Source organism: Periplaneta americana, chromosome 17, assembly GCF_040183065.1.
Source record: "Periplaneta americana isolate PAMFEO1 chromosome 17, P.americana_PAMFEO1_priV1, whole genome shotgun sequence".
Lineage (NCBI taxonomy): Eukaryota > Metazoa > Arthropoda > Insecta > Blattodea > Blattidae > Periplaneta > Periplaneta americana.
Window position 1 is genome coordinate 16,387,916 of NC_091133.1, and position 23,920 is coordinate 16,411,835.

The 23,920-nt window shown below is 36.2% G+C and overlaps 1 protein-coding gene across 1 annotated transcript in view; it reads left to right on the forward strand.

Moving 5' to 3' along the window:
* The first annotated feature begins 6,103 nt into the window (after window positions 1–6,103).
* LOC138692966 (zinc finger protein ZFP2-like) overlaps window positions 6,104–23,920 on the forward strand; it is a 40,573-nt gene continuing 22,756 nt past the window's right edge. The window contains exons 1-2 of the mRNA XM_069816388.1: window positions 6,104–6,262; window positions 13,380–13,468. Of these exons, the coding sequence (XP_069672489.1) occupies window positions 6,238–6,262; window positions 13,380–13,468 (114 nt within the window). The 5' untranslated portion in view covers window positions 6,104–6,237. The remainder of the gene's footprint in view (window positions 6,263–13,379; window positions 13,469–23,920) is intronic.

Consider the following 23,920-nt stretch of genomic DNA (forward strand, 5'->3'; position numbering starts at 1 on the left):
TTTGACAGTTACATTTTCGCTAGGATTGAAGAATTTAGGAAGAACCTCCAGACATTTCTCCCAAATACAACGAATAGCAGCAAGTTTATCATTGCGTCTTCGTTATTCTCTAGTAGATTTCTTATCAAATCGAAAGACACGCGATATCTTGCAAAAGGTTTCAAGTGACATAGTTGCCCGCAAAATGTTTCTGCCCGTTTTCTGAACCCACAAACTTTTTGTTGACTCCCCATGAAATCGAGTAACACCAGCAAGAAGCAAGAGTCCTACATAAGCCTGGTAAACAATACAGTCGATATTTGTCCATTGCTGGCCATAAACTTGCCATCCTTCTATGTTTGGCACATACATTATTTCATTATGGTGGCATACCTTGTAAATCCTGGTGTAATCTTGATGAGGTTCGAGGCAGAAAGATGGCCCTGTTGTGGAGGTGGATTCAACTTCCATTCTATAGCTTTATTCTTGAAAGAATTGATCGAACAATATTGACTGGTTGTTGACTGTCAAAATCGTCATCATTTTCACTTTCAGATTCACTTACATTATCTTCAAATTCTGAAACAAACTCTTCACTGTCGGAGGAATTGACAATTGATACTAACTGAGCATTACTCAGTGAACTTTCCGTCATGGTGTGTGAACTCAAACTAAGAAACAACTTTGAAATATTTATCCAGATAAAATGCAACAGTTTAGAAGGAATTCATTCAGAAAAACAACAGGAAACCAGTCCATTGTTGTAAATTGGTGTATCTGATTGTTGGGAATAATTCAATTTCTACTCATTATAATAAAAGCATGATACAAATTCTTGAAAAATGTTAATACCACATTAGAAAATAATAAAATCTTATGTTGGGTCATACTGACCCGAACGTTACATAAGTAACAATTACAGATTATGACAAATCTATTTGAAAATTTTAAATTATTTTAAAATCACAAATGCATATTGCATTGTTAGACAAAGTCACTGAGTCTCATAAGCATATCTCACTATTTCAAGAAAATATTAAGAAACAATATTCACTTCGGGTTAAATAGACCCGAACAGAACAGCAGGGTTAAAGTGCATATTGCAGGTTAATAGTACTTTCACAACATGGCAAATATGTCTCCAGCCGAGAAAATGAAGCGGTATAGAGAATGCATGAAACACTCGGAGAATTATGGAGCTCCTAAAATTAAGGACTCAATGAGAAAGAAACATGCACGGGCTCTGAAGAAGACAACTATGACACCGAAGGATATGAGAAAGCAAAGAAAATATTATCGTGAACAGAAACGTGTCTACCAGTAAAAATTGAATAGCCTGAGTCCAAGTGAAGAACCAACTTGTTCAAGTATTCTGTTTCTAACACTAGGGCTAAAGCTGTCCATCGTGCTCTCCGTAATCTGCCTTAAAGTCCAAGAAGGCATTATGAGGTTGTGGGTGTATTAGTGAGAACCTGTAAATTATGGATAAAGGAAAGCAACATATCTGTAATTAGAAACCCTGTTAAAGATGTCGAAGATGATGCAATTAATTTTTACTACAGAGAAGATATCAGCAGATAGGCTTCCGGAAGGAAAGACTGTTTAACAATTTACACAGATACTGGGAAGGTAAAAAATGCAGAAACGATATCTTGTGATGACCATTAAAGAAGCTTATAACCTATTCGTTGCAGGAAAAGGGACAAACATAATAAGACTTTCAAAATTTGCATCTCTTCGTCCCAAACACGTTCTTCCTACAACTTAACACCACACAATATCTGTGTGTGTATCACTGTAATGCCGAATATTTTAGTCAGATACTTTCTCTTCCTACAATGAATACTGTTCCAGCTTGCATGGAATCAGTAGTTTGTGATGTAGCAAACGAAAAGTGTATGTATGTTCAAATATTACTAACAAATATGGAGACTATGTTAACTTGGACAAACGATTAGAAATTATGGAGGAAGATTTAAAGAAACAGGTTACATATAAACAATGGGCACATGCAAATGGAAGAGAGTAAGAAATTGAAATCAGTAGTCAAATTGCAGAAGATGTGCAAGCATTGAGAAAGCAGACACCAACTCTCCTGATACATTGCTTCATCACAAGGCAACAAAGTGCATTTTTTAATGAAGTAAGACTAGCTTCATCTGAAGTGTGCTACCAGTGGACTTTTCGGAGAACTATCCCGCTGTTTCAAAATGAAATACAGGCTGCCCATTGGAATAAGAAGCAAATTACAGTTTTCACAGCAGTGGCGTGATTTGGCAACGAACCTTGTAATTATGCCTCGACGTATGATAAATAAGCTGTCTTCTTAGACGAAATGTTTAGAGATATAAAAATAATCATCCAAATGTGAAATACCGACACGTATTTTCTGCCTCTCAATTCAAGCAGAGATTTAATTTCATGAACAAATCATTTGTCGAAGAATTTTATGGGATACAACTGTCCTGGCCTTTTTTTCTCCTCGAGCCATGGGAAAGAAGCTGTAGATGGTGTAGGGGCAACTATTAAAAGGCTTATTTGGACTCGGGTGAAAATAAGAAAATACACGGTTCAAGATGCACAATCGTTTGTCGAATGTGCTGCAACTTCTTCTGTAAAGATAATTTTGATTACATATGAAACAGTGAAACATCATGATATGTTAAACGCGTGTTGAAACAACACAGCGTCCCTTCCAGAGACACAAAAATGCATTCCATATTTGGAGAATCTCCATACAAAATCAAATGGAAATATTACTCTGACAGCTCTGATGACCATGAATTAACATTCAACAAAAACCAAATATTCAAGTACAAAATAAAAATAGACCTATTAAATGCATTTATGGTGTGTATGTTCAATCAGATTTTTTTACTCTTTGTTTTATTTGTACTTGCATCAATCAACAGTTTTGGTATTACAACGTTAAATGATTACGTTATACAATATGCGACATTATAGACGTACTCAATTGTTTTATTTTGTTGTTTATGCTAAAGTAACATGTGCAGATATAATGTCTATTAATTGTTTAAAATTTATTTAAAGTAGTTCACTGTTTTATTCAGTTGTTCTTTCCATTCATTACAAGACACATTCGAAAATATCCCGTCCGTTACCTGTATGTCCTATCTGTTACCCATTTTTAGACAGTTTCTCTCAATACACAATTCATATTACACAAAGTTTGAATGGACCCATGAATAGCTGTGTACACTCGCAATATTTGGTAATATTGTGGTATTTTTGTATTTCATAGCAGGACAGAGATTGTATGGAGTTTGTGTTCATTGTATATACTGTGTCATTTTTATGTCCCGTCTGTTACCTTTCTTTAAACAGTTATAACTGTTGTGAAATATTTAATAATTTGCTTTTCAACAGAAATAATATCAGCTTATAACCTGATGCAGGCATTCTGACTTTTATTTTGTATATTAAATAATTTCCGTACGAAATAAATAAATAAATATATATATATATATATATATATATATATATATATATATTATACTGAACACCTTGTATGATTGTCCCATCCATTACCGTGGAATTACCCAATAGTAGACCCGTTGCTTACGAGATTACACAAGCTGGCGCATAGCGCTTGAAAAACGAGTCTGAAGTGGTTCCCTCGTAATGCCAATTCCGCCGCTCGGAGCGCTGTTCTGCCCTAAATGTTCATAGCAGAACACTTAAATGACATTGACATTTGGGACATTTAAAGGACTCACCATTGCTTATTAAATGCTTCGTACAATATTTTATGGACAATAGACGTCATTTCCAAACTTCTACTCCTCAATTATATTACAATAAAAGGCTGTCATTCTTGATATTGAAACATATTATATATAAACTGAGGGACTGTCTGCTCTGTACTTCAGTTCATACACCAAACATTTCCGGAAATAAATTAACTTGACATCTTACATATACGCACTATAGCCTACCCTTTTCACCTAATATTATTAATATTGCTATTAAATAAGATATTGCAACTAATTAAGATACTGCATTATCTTTAATTTCCTTGAATTCATAATTAAGCATTTGCAAGAAGGCCTAACTTTTCCCTCTCTTTAAAAAAAAAAATACGAACGTCACAATAACTGAGAAGTATAATTATTGCGCGATTTTTTCTTGCAGTGGTAAAAACATTTCTATAGGCCTACTGATTAATCTATTGAGCATAGTAATAGTAAACGCTGTAGTATTTTAGTGCGTGTAAATATATTTTGAATTAGCATTTATTAAATTAGGAACTTAACCTGTAATTTGTGTGATTGAAATGGTTTACTGCTGTGTGCCATTGTGCAAATCGAACCAGAATAAAGAATGTGATTTTTCGTTTCATTGTTTTCCACAAGATGAAGGACTAAGAAAGAAGTGGTGTGTAGCCATTTCTCGCGAAGGGGACAAACCAAGGACTCTTTGGACGCCAAACAAGAAATCGCGTGTCTGCAGGAGACATTTCAAAGAAGCTGATTTTAGCATTAGCACAACATTAAAACGTTTGCTTCCTAATGTGGTACCATCCGTCTTTGATGATTTTCCAAAACATAAAATGTTTCAAACATAAGTAGACGCAACAAAAGAAGGATAACAGAAGTGGTGAATAACATCCATCCTGCTAAGAAAAATAAACCCAATGTTGAACATAATACATCAGCTTTCAATGAAGCAAATGTTTCAACTGAAGAATTCTATGAAGCACATAAAAAAAACTAAAGGCCACACAGTGCTCAATTGAAAGGAAAAATATTCCCAAAGCCATTACATTACAACGTAAAAAAATTACTAGGACAATTCGGAAACAAAATCAGCTTATTGGAAAACTAAGACAGACAATATGTAATTTAAAAAGCATGCTATAAAGATAGCTGAACAAATTTCAAATAACACTGTAATATGCTTGGCATATTTATAATATTCGTACTCAATCAGTAATGCACAATTAATCGAACTATTTTCACGATACACAATGCTTTGTAATGGTACTATTCATAATTTCTTAGGGCAGCGAGGCGAACCTAGCGGCAGAAATTGTCATGACTCACAGAGACCTACTCTCGATCGTGCTATGCGCCAGCTTGTGTAATCTCGTAAGCAAAGAGTAGACCTAACGTAATAAGCACGCGCGCACGCACGCACGCACGCACACACACACACACACACACACACACACACGCGCGCGCGCGGAAACACCTTGCTGATAGAGAATGATTACACTCTGAATGATGTCATCGTGAGTAACAATGTCATACAGCATACGGAATGTGTATTCAACATTTCTGACAGCATTTCGTAATCTTACAGTTACAGGTTAACTCTTAATGAAGTGTGGCATGTCAAATGGCTGCCCATTTAGTTTCAGCTTTGTGTTCGGTGTTGGGAATTATGTGAGAACAAATTATTTATCACTACTATCTACAAAATGATTTATGCTATGTGTTACCATCTGATTCGGAAGGAACTGGCGTGTTATCTGATAGCAACTAAGTTATTCACGTCAGTTCTGTGATTCTGATTTAGTCTAATTACCTTAACCTGCCATCATCATATCCAAAATATATACCTGTGCTATTAATAAAGTAGACTAATATGCTGACAATAACTTAATAGTGAAACATTTCCCTTTTACTAATGGCGGATACTTGACTTCGTCATTCAATCAGGCCAGTCGAGAAGATACCTTTATAACTTCATATTTATATTTATAATGTATAGTTTTTTTACTTCTCTACCATACCATAATTATATTTATTTGGCCTATATTATTTTAAATGCAAGTCCTTTTTCAACACTGACCTGCTTATACTGTGTTGTGTAATACTACGCCCAATGTTACGCGCGAATGAACTTCAGAAACGACCACGTGCTTTTTGTTGATATGAGGAACAATTCTAAGAGCGTGCCTACTATACACAGACTTTGATCGCAACGTCAACCACAATGCACACACCGCTATGCCCGCTTTAACCTAGATCTCGATGGTCCAACGAGTTAGAAAGAGAATCTGTCTTCTAATAATTCGTTGTAATGGATCAAGAATCTAGCCTATTCCTCTTGCGATGAATGTACCTGCTCACGGCAGCCTTGATCTTGGTTGCCTTTCATTGTAGTAATGTTCGGGCGAAGCTTTGTATTCCACTTTTAGTTCCAGAGAGAAAAGAGAAGTGGTCCACAGAAGCATAGCCGTATTTCCTGTTATACCGTTATTTTATTTCGGATCTGCAAGAAGTCTACAAAAAAATGTATCACTCAACTGTTAACAGAGGTACAGTATATACATTAAGTTCATTTAATATTGCTCGAAGGTTCTATGTTGTTACGTCTTCAAAAGATCTTGAAGTTTTTAAAGTAAAATGATCGGGCGCGCTTCCGAATTGGGGCAGTGGCAAAATGGCGCAAAAAAAAAACACAAAAGGTGAATTTTTATTACTGTACTGCCAGTATAGAAAATTAAAAACAAACACTGAAAATACCTTAGTTTTGTAGTGTGGAGTAGTAGAAACTCGATGTGATCACTGGGAGAGCTGTAGGAAAATCGTCGTACTGTCTTCGCACTGCGAGTTGGCGCGGGGAGTAGATAGGCGGGACGGGGGAACTTTACGCTACACTCTGACCTGAAAACTTCAGTCCACTTACTTGGCTACAAGGGAACGGAGTCAGACATAAAAGATTCCGCATCTTCGGTGCTGTCGCTATGACTATCATTATCACATTTTTCAAAATTGCTGGAGTATGATCTGTCCATGATAATCGTCTGTTTATGTTCCAGCCGTGTATATTAATTCGAATCTCTCAACAAAGCCATTAGCCCCACCGCCCCCATCCTGATGGACAACAATGAGTGTTCTGGACACATTTATGGTAGTCAAAACTCCCGTAAAATTTTTGTCGTGCCAGCGCTTGGGAAACGTTAAATTGGTAGGCCTATCTATCTGCATCTCGTCCAGATACAAAATCGGTTTTTCTACTTTCCTAAGCTTTCTTATTTGCTGTAGATATCTTCACGTATTTCATCTCCTTTTTCTTCAGTATTCGTCTTAATGTTGTCTTTCATTTCAAATCAATTTTCTCTTGTAAAAGGGTAGAAGTTTGTTGCAGCTTGGTACTATTTTTTTGCTTGTTATTTAATAACACTGTAATAACCACTAGCTTCTTCAGTGTCGATTGAATTGATGATGGCGAGATGGTATTTGGCGAAATTAAACCAAGGATTCGCCATAGATTACCTGACATTCGCCTTCCGCTTGGAAAAACCTCGGAAAAAACCCAACCAGGTAGTCAGCGCAAGCGGGAATCGAACTCACTCCCGAGCGCAACTGCAGATCACCAGGCAAACGCGCTACCTCCTGAGCTATGCCGGTGGCCCTCTTTCTTTTTCAAATAAAAATTCTCAATTATATCTTTTTTGTCAATCTCCCGTCGAAGTCATCTACATTTGCGTTTCGGTAGTCTGGACGTTTCCGTTTTTTTCTCTCTCAGGTGTCGACAACCCACCTTCTTCTGTGCAGTCTTTCATTTCATTCCTTATACGCTGTATTGTTCTACCCTTTTACAAGAGAAAATTGATTTGAAATGAAAGACAACATTAAGACGAATACTGAAGAAAAAGAAGATGAAATACGTGAAGATATCTACAGCAAATAAGAAAGCTTAGGAAAGTGGAGAAACCGATTTTGTATCTGGACGAGATGCAGATAGATAGGCCTACCAATTTAACGTTTCCCAAGCGCTGGCACGATAAAAATGTTACGGGAGTTTTGACTACCATAAATGTGTCCAGAACACTCATTGTTGTCCATCAGGATGGGGGCGGTGGGGCTAATGGCTTTGTTGAGAGATTCGAATTAATATACACGGCTGGAACATAAACAGACGATTATCATGGACAGTTCATACTCCAGCAATTTTGAAAAATGTGATAATGATAGTCATAGCGACAGCACCAAAGATGCGGAATCTTTTATGTCTGACTCCGTTCCCTTGTAGCCAAGTAAGTGGACTGAAGTTTTCAGGTCAGAGTGTAGCGTAAAGTTCCCCATCCCGCCTATCTACTCCCCGTGCCAACTCGTAGCGCGAAGACAGTACCTTTGCTGTAGGTTTCGTAAGAGGAATGCAAAGGCACTGTTGTTCGTTTTCTTCATCACAGATTTATTTTGCACTTCTAATAATATTCCTTTCTTCGCTATAGATTGTCAATCTTTGTTTCCTCTTTGTCGACATATTTATAATAAACAAAAAACTGCTATAAACCTAAATAATAGTATACAATAACATAAATTCTATTAACTATATTATTATCAACACTATTAACACGAGAAGCAAAGGATAACTAAAGCAATACAAAGATTTGCGGTATACTGAAAACAAATGTCTTGTTGAAACTAATAAAACACTACAATAAAAACCCCACTATTATTTTCACTAAGTCGCAAAGACTCACAGACAAGTGTAGTAGATGTTTGCGAAACAGGAATATTGCAGTGAACAGCGCGGTGCGCATGCGCGACTGTTTCCCCTCCGCCCCGTCTAAGTACTTCAGGCGACTTCTCCTGGCGTGACAACAGTACTTGAAGGAAGAAGGCGGCCATATTCCGTCGTTGTGACGTTATTTGAGGTAGAGTGGGAGAATGATTGCAGTGTCGCCAACTGTGGTAACCATTCATATTATCTTACACACCTAACAAAACTTAATCTAATCTAACCTAACCTAACCTAACGTGCTACACACCTATTGTAACATTCCTAATGTTTAGCACACCTATTGTAACATTCCTCACAGTTTCATTTCGTTTGCCGATATTAGCATCCCAGCTACACCTATAGCCTGGAACTCGAGAGTCATCTAGTGGAAGTGAAATGAAACTGCAACTCTGTTAATTACGTTTACGAAGTTGTTGCAAGAATTTTTGTGTCATTGTAGTGATAATTGCATTTATATTGTACAATAAAAATTGAAATGTGTCGTGGCTGAGATAAAAGTGTTCTAAATTGATTTCCAGCGCCACAATTCCAGTGATAAAGTGTGAATATTCGTTAGGAGTCCGTTGGAAGTGGCAGTAGAGTAATAAAATTTGACCAAATAGAAGCTATATAATGTAGCAATAAAATATCCTGAACCCTAATGAAGACAAACGCACCATTTGCGAGAAAAAAATATACTATTACAACACCTTAAAAAACGTTCATGTAAACACAAAAAAGAAAAACATTAATCTCACATCCTCTTTTTCCAATCTCTCTACCTTCCTCACACACTATTATTCTTCCATCCTTTTCCCCTTTCTCTGCACACAACTACTTTATTTCTATTAATTTTACGTCTACATTAAATACCTTATCAATAACACACATTTTCACTTACCTTACCGGTGACAAGACTCGAACCACCGTCCTTAATTTCTATTCTCCATAGTCCATAGGCTACAAGAACACTTACAAAACATACGCTTGAAACTTAAGCCCGGTTCAGACGGTGCATGTTTCTCTGATGGATTCCAAGGTGGCTGCGCGGATGGGTCGCCTGCGTGGTCACTCACCGGAAATAATGCGCTCTGGTGGCTCCGTGGATGGCTAGCTTGCTGGATTTCGAGGGTAGGTTCCTTGCTTTTTTTCCTGCGTGCTTCTTTGCTGGTTCAGTGTTACCAAATAGTTGTTCTCCAACTAAATCTTTTTTTTTTTTATGTATTTCTTAGTTTCTAAGGATAGAATAATCAAATATTTGCTTTGTTGCAACATTTACTATTGTTAATGTAGAATTTTAGTTGTTTTCCACTTATGGTTAGTTTCTTATTTATCATGAGTGTTATCTAGACTGTTCTGGGACCTTGGGAGCGAGAAAACAACAGTGTGGATTAACCTTGAGAAGGTTGCAGAAACTACTATTTTAAGGGGAGAGGATGGTATTTTTGATGAAAGATTACTAAATTTTCAAAAAAAAAATATATATATTCTTTAAAATACTCTGTGATATGTGTGGATCGCCATTTTTAAACTTCCTGCATTATGGATTTTTAAATCACTCGCCCACTTTTATTGCTGTTTCCGGTGAATTAAATTTTCAAAAATTGTTTTTTTCTTTAAAATACCCTTCGATATGTGTGGAATACATTACATAACATTTTGTGGGTATTTGTGCCCTTATCGGATGTTGAGACGTCATTTTTAAACTTCCTGTGCTATGGATTTTTAAATCACATGCCCGCTTTTATTGGTTTCCAGAAACTTCATTTTTTTTGCTACATTGCCAGACAAAATGAATATAATTTCTGAACTATTAAAGATACATGCATGATATTTAGAACATACATTCTTTAGACTATTAGGAAACTTTTCTCTGTAACAGAATTTTGTTACTTGATTTCATTTTAAAAATACGTGCGTTTGTTTGCAAGAAAGGAAATCAGAAAATTGTTATTAAATTTTAATTGTTTATTTTACCAACGTAGGGACTAATATCAAAATTCTGTTACAGACAATTTGTAGAACATACTTTTGCAAATACATTGCAAAAACTGTTTGAATCTATCTTTAAAAACAGTTTAGATATATCGGTTTTAGTACAATCCTGCATTAGGTATATTTTTTTCAAATTTAGGCCCCCAAATAATTTTTTTTTTTCAAAATATTTTTATTTGGTTGAGTTGTTACAGCTATGAGCTCTCTACATACAAAAAATTAATAATTTACACCAAATAGGAAAAAAATTTTGAAAAATACCATCCTCTTCCCTTAAGAGAGCAAGTCGAAAATTTTGATTATGAATTCCTACGGTTGGACCAAAGATCAAGTCAGAACTTTAATTGAGGGGTACAGAGAAGAAACATGTTTATATGCTATACAAACAGCATTGTTAAGACATCTTGGCCCATATTTCTACGCAGTAACCATTTTCGGCTCCACATTCTACTCTTTTTAATTTGATCCATCTCCTCAGCGTTCAAAGCTAGCAAAACAGCAAAGGCTGCTAAACGTCTTCTTCGTACAGCTTCACATACAGCTTCCATATTTGATGTTTACAAATCGTACCGCGCCAGCATCTCCAACTTCCAAACTGGGATCCAGCCAAAGAGTTTGTAATACTTCAAACTCTTTGGATCCAGCATGCAAGGCAGCTCGCTCCGTGTGAACGAAAACCATCACCGCAGCCACCACGGAACCCAGCACCGTAGCCACCACGGCACCCAGCCTGCTAGCCACCTTGGAATCCATCACAGAAACACGCACCGTCTGAACCAGGCTTTATACAAAACTTCAACCCAATCACAAAATTCCAAATGCACGTCATATACTAATACGTCACGCATTACGTCATATCTTACAAAGAAAGACATTCCTCTCCACTTCATAACCCATAACAACAATATCCACTACAGTACAAACTACGAAAATAATCGCAAAAGAGACAATACTAAACAATAACCACCATACGAAATCCTTAAAAACCCTCATATACGGAAAACTCAACCTCTTCATTTTCCTCCAATAAATCCAACCACCATTCACAAAATAACAAGGTATTCGAGTAATCTACTATCGATATATCTCGAAAACACTTGTCACTACCACCTTTCAAATGCCGACTTCAAATAACATAACTCACAACCACTCCGACCATCGATCAACATGACAATCAACCCCGAACATCTAACCTTTTCCAAAATACACACACCTAACTGACATCTAACCTTTCCAAAATATACCTAAAGTAAATTCTAACCTTTTCAAAATATACCTAAACTAACGTCTTTCAAATACACACACCTAAACTGACGTCTAACCTTTCCAAAATATACCTATAGTAACGTCTAATCTTTCCAAAATATACCTAAACTAACGTCTTTCAAATACACACACCTAAACTGACGTCTAAGCTTTCCAAAAAAAAAAAAACCTAAAGTAACGTCTTTCAAATACACACACCTAAACTGACGTCTAAAAAGAAACCTAAAGTAACATCTAACGTATCACTAATCCATGTAAAATTTGTTTACTCTAATATCTAACTAGTCAACGACATTTGGAAACCAGGCTTAAATAATTTAGCGTTCTAAGCCTGTGTTACCACACTTCAAACGTCCCATGACAACAACTGACGTCATCACATTCGATCCCTACTAACACTTTCCACCATTACAGACAACAGTCAGTCAATCCGTGTACACAGCTCTACGTAACGAACAAACAACAGCAACCAACAACATTACAGAAGCCGTCTTCAAAACAACAAAAGCTTAAAAGATACGTAAAGTAATATCGCCCACTAAGATACAAATTCATCTGATAGCTACACAATATACGCGCATCACGTAAAACATTTAAAATAAATCATAATATTTTCAACAAGAAAATCGCGTCCCGCTACAATCGTCACATTTTGTAACCTCTGTATCATAACATACCTAAGTCCAATATTACAATATAGTGTGTGGAAACCACTTCATTCTCTTCAAAAACAAAATACGCTTATCAATATTATGTAACCATTAAATCCATGCAAAATACCAAAATCCCAATTTGCCACTGTCCCTAAATGGAAGTGCGTCCGGTACAGTAAATATTTTAAATTTATTTTACTGCACTTTGTCTTATAGTAGGCACAGTGCCGATTTAATGGAAAACACTTATTATTGCTCGATAATATTGTAAGCGAGAGAATTGAAGGTGCACTTACACATACATAGATCCATTATCATTTATTATATCCTTCCTTTTCCCCTCTAGACATTGGTTTGAGGTTTATAGTTTCTAAATTATTGTATTCGCTATATTTATAGAATTTATTGAATCTCATCTTTCATCATTCATCAAACTGAGGATGCAGAACCATACTATGGGAATAGAGATGATATAGTAGGTAAATAACTTTTAAATACATAATATTTACAACCGAATAAGATTCTTAGGTGAAAGTACAGTAACTTGGATTTATCACCATCAAGTTCGAATGTTTTTTGAAGGTAAATTGAGATACGTGAGAAGCTAAGAACATTATGTGTGAAAATGGATAATAGTTAAAGCATTGTTTTGAAAGTATCATTATATACTTTAATTCGTCCTGATGATTACAAAATATGAACGACATCCTGAGGAAGAGTACTGTTGTTTAGTGATGCCTATGAGCGCACAGACACACACACACTCCGTCTATTGATTCCATAGAGAAGTGGAATCTGATTGTATGCAAGAGGATTCTGTGTAATCGAATTATTCATGACGACATAGCCACTATTATAAAGATATCGTATCTTGCTGCATATAGCATAAATTTGTTCAGAACAAGTTCGGAATATTCAACAAAATATGTTACAACCACTGTAAATAAGACTGTCTCAACATCTTACATCCTGCAGATGAATGTCAGTCTAGATAAATTCTTCTTTCAGTTGAGGTGGATGTGATAAAGATGGAACCCGACATCAATCCATTCCCTATGCAATCCAGTGATACAGAAGAGAAGAAGCCCTTATCAGAGGTAACTGAAAGTGACTGTTAGGTATTCTTTTCTATGTTCGAAGTGCACAACACTGTATACTGTAACACAATCACTACATGTTTCAATATTATTACAGTCTAAAACATACAATCACGAAGCTTGAGGTGATTTTTTTGCATTTCTCGCGATACAGTGCTCCAAGCGGTTAGCAACTAAGAGTATTATGAACAATAGACTGTGCGATAGTAACGATGCTAGTGGCTAGCAACTAAAGTTCAATTGTCATTGCACTGCCGCCTTGATGCTCGCTTCGCTTCTCCTTTACCGTCCTTGACAATTCTTCTTGATTCCTGTGTTAAAGCTGTAATAGAGAATATATGAAATTTCCGCCAGATGGCACTGACTGCCAAGTGTCGCTGAGGGATATGTGTATGATTTCTTGTACGATTATACTTAGTCATATTGTGCTTCTTTCTACTGGTATGAGAGTTTATTGTGATGTGATTCAAAATGACGTATTGTTGTGTAGCATTGTGTACTCCAAATAGAAAAAAGAGTGGAGGAACAATATCACGAATTTCCGAGTGATAGGGAAAGATGATTATGTCTCGTGACCAGAATATTATACGAAATGAAAATATAAAAATTGGAGTTGTATCCTTCGAAGAGATGAAAAAATTCAAATATCGTGGAGTAACAGTAACGACACTCGGGAGAAAATTAAACGCAGACAGAATAATAATACTTATGCCTCTTATTATTGTGTTGAAAAGCTTTTGTCATCTAGTTTGCTGTCAAAAAATCTGAAAGTTAGAATTTATAATACAATTATGTTACCGGTCGTTTTGTATGGTTTTGAAACTCGAACTCTCACTTTGAGAGAGAAACACAGATTAAGGGTGTTTGAGAATAAGGTTCTTAGGAAAATATCTGGGGCTAAAAGGGTTGAAGTTACAGGGGAATGGAGAAAGTTTACACAACGCAGACCAGCATACATTGTATTCTTCACCTGACTTAATTAGGAACATTATATCCAGACGTTTGAGATGGGCAGGGCATGTAGCACGTATGGGCGAATCCAGAAATGCATATAGAGTGTTAGTTGGGAGGCCGGAGGGAATAAGACCTATGGGGAGACCGAGACGTAGATGGGAGAATAATACTTATTAAAATGGGTTTGAGGGAGGTGAAAAATGACGGTAGGGACTGGATTAATCTTGCTCAGGATAGGGACCAATGGCAGGCGGCAATGAACCTCGGGGTTCCTTAAAAGCCGTAAGTAAGGAAAAGATGCGAAAAATGGCTTAAAGTGATTTCACGCCAATACTTTGTTCCAAAAACAACTCTCCATCTTCAGTCGTTTGTAGTTTACATTTCAGGGAAGAAAATTATTCTAATAATGGGAAATTTGGACGATTAAAACCAAGTGCTGTGCTAACAATATTCCCTCATTATCCTAGGTATAAAGTGACAGATATCAAAAGACCACGACAAACGATTACTAAAACTGATCTCCATCCACCCAAGAAACGCAAATCTTTTAGTAATATTGTTTTTTCACTCTTTGAACAAGATGTTCCGAGTGGCTCAGCATCAGTTAATGACATTTCCTTCTTGCCAGTTGAAAATGACCAAAAAGCGACGCAAACAGACCCTGTCAACATTAAAGAGCTAAAAAGAAATATTAACAGATTGCATGTGAAAATTACACAACTTAATCAGGTGTTACGAGAGAAGCAAGATGAGATAAGAAAAACAACCGAAAAACTCCAACTAATTGAAAGAGATCTGTTACATAAAGAACTGGAAAATGTAAAGAAAGAGACCCATGAAGGCAGTATTCATGCAAAATTTATTCTAGATCAGCTGCTTAATCATCCAAAAGGAATACCGAACAAGAATATATTAGAAAATTTGTGTTCGGAAATTGAGCTGTTACTGTTACTTGCAATGCCAGTTTGTGATGAAGACGGCCAAAAACGACTTTCTAATATCATTACTGTAAAATTTGTTATGCCACTTCGAGATAACATTGCAGCAGCTTTAACTGAAAAGCTTGTTCCTTGGATGAATGTGGCTTATAATCCACTGAGTCGCAAAATCTTGAAACTATGATTCTTGAATCTCCAATATCAAGTGGAATGTATCAATGCAGCGAGTGAAATTATAAAACTTAGTACAAGTTATTGTAAATAATTACCCAAGTGATTACTTTGAAACGTCGCAGTTTAGCCTAGGAGTGCTACTCAGTGAATGAACTACAAAATTACTCCTCTGTCATCATGTTACTTAAACTGAACAGGTTACTATGTGTTATCTTCCCTGCTTTTAAACTCACGCTTTTACCATAATTAACAGAACTAAACATAATAATACTTATTATTTTCTTATTTATTATTTATAAGTGTTATTAATACTCTTCAACCATTTATTTTAATTCATATTGAGTATTACTTCTGTGGACACCAATCCTTGGCAGACAGCGTCTCGTGGTGGAATTGAGAAATTAACCAATTTCAGAATAAGATTACTATTGTCAAGGCTGTATTCAGAGAAGCAAAGGGAGCATCAAGTCGGCCATGGTCGTTGAATGCATATTCCCTGTGTATAGAGCATCGTGACTGTATATATTAGACTGTGATATAGTTAGGATGCTGAAGTAGGCCTATAGTAGGGATGGGGAACAGCCTCTCTTAGAGAGATTAGCTTCTCCTCTCACTACAGTTGCTGTTGTATGTAGATAGTCATGCTGACTGCTATGTTTAGAAAATGGCTGATACTAACAAATGTAAAACCAACAGTAAGTGTTGCTTGTGCTGCTCACAATCACATCACAAGTTACACTTTTGTATTACCTACACATAATATTTTGAGAGTTTGTGAGCTTTGTTGATTTAAAATGTGATTTAGTACATTTGAAACGAAATATTTTCTTATAAACCATGTAATTGATAAGATGTTCTATATTTTAAAGAAAAAAGAGGGTGATCCATTGGGGAAGACATAAAAGAGAAATGGTGGAGCATGATAACTGTTGCAATTTGTTTTTCAGCAATCTCTAAATATTTTCCTGAAGAATAGGAGTTTTGCCCATATTAGACCTCAATGTGTTACCATTGCATACACAACACAGTTCATATAGTAAGGCTTTATCTAGCAAGTGGGATGCGAAGATCTTAGGGTTGCTTTCCAAAAGCTGAGACAATCTTTGTTTAGAGATATAATCAATATCCCTAGTTTGCTCTGCATACTCATCATTGTGCACAAAACCCCAACAAGGAAATTGGTTGGTGTCAGGTCAGGAGAATTTGGACGTCATGTAATTGATCACCACGACCTCACTGTTTGATTTGAATATTATGCACGAGCTTCTTTTCCTGAATGAGATAATGCGTAATCCTACTGGAACACCGTGTCCATGTTCCTTTTCCTGTTGCAGCTGTGGAATGGAAGATAAATGCATTCCAGTCTGTGTACCTTATTGTAATCTAGACATTTAGTTTGCAAATAGGTTGTTACATAAAAATATATGGAAATAAACTAAGGAAATTATTGAATATATAATTATTGAAAACTGTAAAATAAAAATTAAAAATTTTTTATTAATATTTTTATTTCGGTTTGATTTGTTATTTCTTATTTTAGTGGTTTAATTTCTTTTGAGTAATATTACAATAAAGCAAGGTGCAAAGAATAGCTAGTGTTTAGGTGTCATAGTTAAAGTTAATGTTAAGAACCAATCAGGAATGGTAAAACCGAAGCTCATGTTTGCTGTAGATTTGGTTTTGGCAAAGAAGAAATTAAGAAAGATTTACAGATGCAGTAGTTTGGAAAACAAAATAGAAAATTCACAGATTTCTTCAACCTATATCTATACCAATAATAAATCTGTAACCGAAATTTTTCTGGTAATTTTCGCTTTTCCAAAAATAATTGATGTTAACATGTGTATTTAATCATCCTGAAACTGAAAATAGCTTTTTTGAAATTTTTGTTTGTTTGTCTGTCTGTCTGTCTGTCTGTCTGTCTGTCTGGATGTTTATTACCTTTTCACGCGATAATGGCTGAACGAATTTCCATGAAAATTGGAATATAAATTAAGTTCATTGTAACTTAGATTTTAGGCTATATGACATTCAAAATACTTTATTTAAAAGGGGGGTTACAAGGGGGCCTGAATTAAATAAATCGAAATATCTCGCTTATTATTGATTTTTGTGAAAAATGTTACATGACAAAAGTTTCTTTAAAAATGATTTCCGATAAGTTTTATTCCAAGCACAATTTGACAGGACTGATATTTAAGGATATACAAGAGTTTTAAAATAACAATTCAATACATTTTCACTGCCGCCTCAGATTATAGCGTCGTTGTTCCGTAACTCCAATGTGCAAAATATAAAATTTTTCATTAGGAATAAAAACAGATTTATTCATTCTATGGTAGTGGTACATAGGAGATCGTGAATTCTTACATTTTCGAAAGAAAGAAATATAATTACATATAGGAGATTGCATTATTTGCTGTATAAGTATTTAAGTTATTTAATAGAGCAAAAATCTGAAAATCGATGTCATATAGGAGTTATTGCAGGAACGACGTCGATGGCTATAATGAAATAAAAACAAATTACTCTGTCTGTTAAACCGGCCTTGACGTTTATCAATATTAATATAGCCTACAGAGAATATTGTGTTTGTATGAAGTAATCTCAGAAGCTAATTTGGATAATTCCTTTGAAATTTGTAGTTTCTCTAGATGGATGTAATATTACATTTGAGGACTGAGGTAAGATGAAAATAGATCTTTATGCACAGAAAACTTGATATTCTATCGAAATATTGTGTAACTTTATTATTGCAACTTTATAAAACACATAAAATGCTCTAATTTTAGACACTTAAATTTCTTTATGTTCACAGAACATAATAATTAAGAGTTTTGTCGTAAAGATGAGTATTTTTACTGGACCATACAGCTCATTATAAATAAGCATTTTACCATAGAGCTCACTGGAGCTGAGTTATTTTAAAAGGTGTCACGCTCATAATTTCCCCATATTCGTTTCCTGTGTTTCTTAAAATAATATTTACATAGGGTACCTCATTTTTTTATTTGCATAAACAATGATATACAACCGAGCGAGTTGGCTCAGATGGTAGCATTTGAGAGATGCATTCGGGAGGTCCCAGGTACAAACCCCGTGGCCTAACCAATCTAACTGGGGTTTTTCATAATTTCCCTTAGTCATAAAGGCAAATGCCGGATTGGAAAGATAATGCCATGATTCATCACTGCCTCAATTACCAATACCAAAAACATTAATCAAAGTCGATAATCAGTTACATGAACACAAGCCATCTACAACACACAATAGAAACAGGAACTCAACAAGAGTAAAAACGGTCTAATCATATACTCACACATTCTAAACACGCGATATGACCACAGATGTTGAGGCGTGAATAAAATAAACTTAACAAAAAAATGCACAGTAAGGTTAACATAAAAATTATCTTCGTACACAATCAGCTCTATTAATTTGGAGTGATTTATTAAAGGATGCATTCAAGACTAATTTAGAAAACTGTTAAACGAATTATCCTTACACCAAAAACGGATGTTCTCTGAATCAAATGATCATATTTTAATTATTTGCATGTAATAACAATTAAGAAACATGTTAAAGGAATTATCAAATGAGTGGTCTCTGGACCAAAATGATCGCATTTTAATTATTTAAATACAATTTAAATTAACTGACATATTAAACGATTTATCCTTCTATCAAATGAATGTTCCCTGGACCAGATATCCTATTTTAATTATGTAATTACTTTATATTTATTTCTAACAAGTGCAGCGGAGTGCACAGTTATGGCTAGTTCTTAATAAAATTGTGAGTACTTCTTATTTCTATTTCTAAATTATAGAATTTTACTCCATATTTCACTGTTGTCTACAATACGGTAGAGTATTTATATTTAAAAAATATAAAAACTCTGTGAATTATTAAAATTTACAGTATTGTAAATAGGCCTATATAAGATTACAAATTCAATCATAGTTGGCTACAAGTACGTTACTTGAATGTATTTCTTCGAGTATTAAATACTGTATTCATTTATTTACTTTCAGTAATGCCTATTCATTGTGACATCTTTTCATTAGTTCCTACCATCACACTGTAATCAAGTTCAACTGTATATATGCTTTAGCGACTGAATGGTAGGCATTACCATGATTGTCTTGGTGAGGCATGTTGTGACATCTAAACTAAGTTTAAATTAAACGAGGGAGAAAATTAGATTTGAAATAAAGACCAAGGAGCAAGATTAAAAAAACACTCAATCATGAGTCACAAGAATATTGTGTATATTTTTCATAACCCTTCCCATGAGAGGGAGATCATCAATTGTTTATGACAGTCATTGTCAGTTATTCTTCCGGTATTCGTGTTGTTCTTCTTCAAATAAGTATATGGATACCACACAAAGCATTAGATTTACAGTCCTCATTATCAGCTTTTGGTAACAGATCCAGGAGTTGAGATCCCTCCTTTTCTTTCGATATGATAATGTTGATAAACTTCAAAATGGTGGATGAGTTTACATTATTTTACGACACTCTGGAAAAACCCTAATTTTCGACTTCTCGGTATTGTTAGTGCAGGGGAAACTAGATATTCTTAATAATTCTAGTGGAAGAAATTATAGTGGCATAAGATAAGATCTTGAAATGATATCTAAGGACTGATTCAATACATTCCCGCATGAATATTGATTTAAGGAATACCTATTTGATGTTCTAAAAACTAGTGTGTAGGCTAATTCCATTGTTCTCCACTCCTCTTGAATTCTGAAAATTCCCTTGTTGTAGCAGGTAGAATACTATAAGTGTTGTTGTTTTCTAATGCCAGACGTTTGACAATAAAGTCATTTGACCTCTTGCACTCCAATGTCTTTCAAAGATATTATCATGGTCAGCCACTGAAGCACAGATTTTGAGGTGTTCCAAATCCATTTCTTGGTTTTAGTTGCACAATGGGCAGTTAGGGGACTGATATATTCCAATTCTGTGCACGTTTTTGGCCAAACAGTCATGGCCTGTTGTCAATTTAAATGTAACTAAAGATGATTTTCATGGTAAATCGGGAATTAACTGTGGATTATGACTCATAGAGTTCCATTTTTTCCCCTTGTGTTATCAAATTTTGTTTGTTGAAGTCTAAGTATATAGATTTAATAAATCTTTTCACACAGGAATACCTAGATTTAGTAACAGGTCTGTAAGTAGCAGTGCTGCCCTTCTTTGCTAAAGCATCCGCATTCTCGTTTCCCAGGATTCCAGAATGGGATGGTATCCATTGGAATACTATTCTTTTATTGAGAGTTGTTAAATGAGAGAGCATTTTATTTATTTCTGCTGTTCGAGATGAAGGTGGTGGTGGTGGTGGTGGTGGTGGTGGTGGTGGTGGTGGTGGTGGTGGTGGTGGTGGTGGTGGTGGTGGTGGTGGTGGTGGTGGTGGTGGTGGTGGTGGTGGTGGTTAAAAAGGGCGCGTCAGCTACTATGACTATTTGCGCCTTATCTAACATTCTTAATAAAACAAAGACATGAATAATATAATAATCAGAGTGCTAGAAGAACTAAAAAGCATTGTCACGGTAAAACGAGGTACACAAATGCAGTATACACAAGGTGATTTGTACAGTATCATAAAAGTGAGCAATTATACGACACTACGTGGTATTTAACACAAAGAAATAAAATAATAAAACTAAGGCTACCACAGACAAATTGTGCATCACATTTCAAAAAACATTAAAATTTTATAAAATATTTGGATGTATAAAGTCCGAAATATCAACAATGTAAAATCAAACATAAAACAACAAATGTAACCTCCGCATGTAAAGGGTCTGCAGGATAAGTAAAAAGGGTCAATAAAGAACTAAATCACCTTATCCAGTCCTGTACTCGATAAAAATCTCAGAACTGCATTTGTACAATTACAATCATTTCCAAGAGCGTCACGTAGTGTCGGCCGAAATCCATATTGCTGGCGGACACGATCATATTTCCTGAAATGCAATAAAAAACGTTCCATCGTATATGGAACATGGCACAAATCACACTCCGGCTGAGAATCACCACATAGGAGATGGCCATGTGTCAGATGACAGTGGCCAATCCTCAACCAGGTGAGTAAAACCTCCTCGTATCGTGACGCTCTTGTGGACGAATCCCAAACTCGAACAGTATTCTTTATTCTTCGTAATTTGTTTCCCTCTTGTGCAGACCATTCTCCTTAACATTGCCACCATATTCTGTATTTCAAATGATATTGTAAGTCTTGCCACCTCTCGCGCCAATATACCAGAGTGCCATTCATAGCACCATCTTTGGCTGCAGCATCTGCTGCCTTATTCCCTGGAATTCCAACATGGCCTGGAATCCACACTACTCCAATCTCGGAGTGAAAGCTTAGGCGTGTGTAGAATAGCTGCTATGTTGTTAACATGAGGGAATCATCGGAATAGAAAGACTGCAGAGACTGAATGGCACTTGAAGAGTTGGAACAGATTAGATATCTGCCCCGAGGTTGTCTAATTAAAAACAATAAAGCTCTGTAAAAAGCATATAATTCTGCGGTAAAAACATTGGTATTTTCACTCAGTTTATGTTTAAATATCTATCCATTTGCAATGAAGGAGCAATCATCACTGCCATTTACCCGGGATCCGTCAGTAAAAACTAAAGAATAATTTGGAAAACATGATAAAAGTTCACTGAAACGAAGTCTATACACTAAAGCTGGTGTAAAATTCTTAAAACTTCGGCTAAGACTTACATCAAACATGGGACGTCGCATAATCCACGGTGGAGTGGTGATATATTCCAGTGTGCGAACTGGTGGTAGATGGATGTCCAGTTCAGAAAGCAGTTCACGGAATCGCATACCTGCTGGACGAAGTCTCCGCGGATTTTCACTGTATCGGCCATAAAGGGACGAATGATGGAAAGAGTCGAAAGAATTGTGCTCAGGCTGCGAGCGGAGTTTAACCGCATATGAGCACAACAGGACATTACGTCGCTGATACAATGATGGCTCTTCCACTTCACAATACAGGCTCTCTATCCGACTCGTTCGGATGGCACCCGTGGCTAGTCGTACCCAATAATGATGGTTAGTGTCTAAGAGACGTAGCTTAGATTTATTTGTTGAGCCATAAATAAAACAGCCATAATCCGGCTTTGAACGGATAAGGGCACGACAAAGACGTAAAAACACTATGCGGTCTGCACCTAAGCGAAAGCCTGACAAAAGGCGTAAAATGTTTAACGATTTTTCACAACGCCTTCTCAAATCACGTATATGCGCCTCCCACGTTAATTTATAATCAAAGATAAGGCCCAAAAACCTCGCAGTGTCTGTGTATTGCAACTCCACTCCATTAACACGCAGTTCAGGATGTGGATGGAGTCCACGATGGTTGTAGAAGTGGACACACTGAGTCTTTAGAGTGGAGAATTTCAATCATTGCGAACAGACTACTCTGATAGCACGTTGATGACCAGTTGCAACTGTCGAATGATGGATGGGAGGTATCGGGAACTAATATAAACTGAAGTCATCAATGTACGAGATAGAAGATACTCGGTCACCCACATAGTGCGTAATGCCATTGATCGTAATGCAGAAAAGAAGATCACTTAATATAGACCCCTGTGGAGCGCCGTTTTCTTGGAGATGTTCGTTAGAAAGTGTGGTGCCTACTCGGACTCGGAAATATCGCTCTGCCATGCACTTTGCAATAAATGTTGGTAGAGTGCAACGAAGTCCACAATCATGCAGATTTTGCAGAATGCCATAACGCCATGTGGTATCGTAAGCTTTTTCTAGATCAAAGAAGACCGCTACAAGATGCTCCTTCTTGAGGAAAGCATCTCTAATGGCGGTCCTCAGCCTAACAAGATGGTCAGCGGAGGATCTGTGCTTACGAAAACCACATTGGATATTAGATAAATGGTTTCCCGATTCGAGTACCTACATCAGGCGTTTGCTTATCATCTTTTCCATAACATTGCATACGCAGCTGGTGAGACAGATTTGCCTATAACTGCCAGGTAAAGAAGGATCCTTTCCCGGTTTCTTGACTGGTATTACAATGGCGGAACACCATGCAGATGGAAATACACCCTCTTTTCAGATTTTGTTGTATATTGACAGAAGAAAGGATTTTCCAGGTGGCGGAAGATGGCGAAACATGCGGTTATGTATATTGTCAGGGCCAGGGGAGGTGTCAGGGGATGTGTCTAGTGCCGCCTCCATCTCCTCGGATGTGAACGGTGTATTGTAATACTCTGTGTTATCTGATATAAAATTGAGGTTTCGTTTTTCCGCAGTATGTTTGATTTTTAGAAATTCCGGGTCATAATTATTTGAGCTGCTTATTTGTGCAAAAGTGGTAGCAAATGTTTCAGCAAAT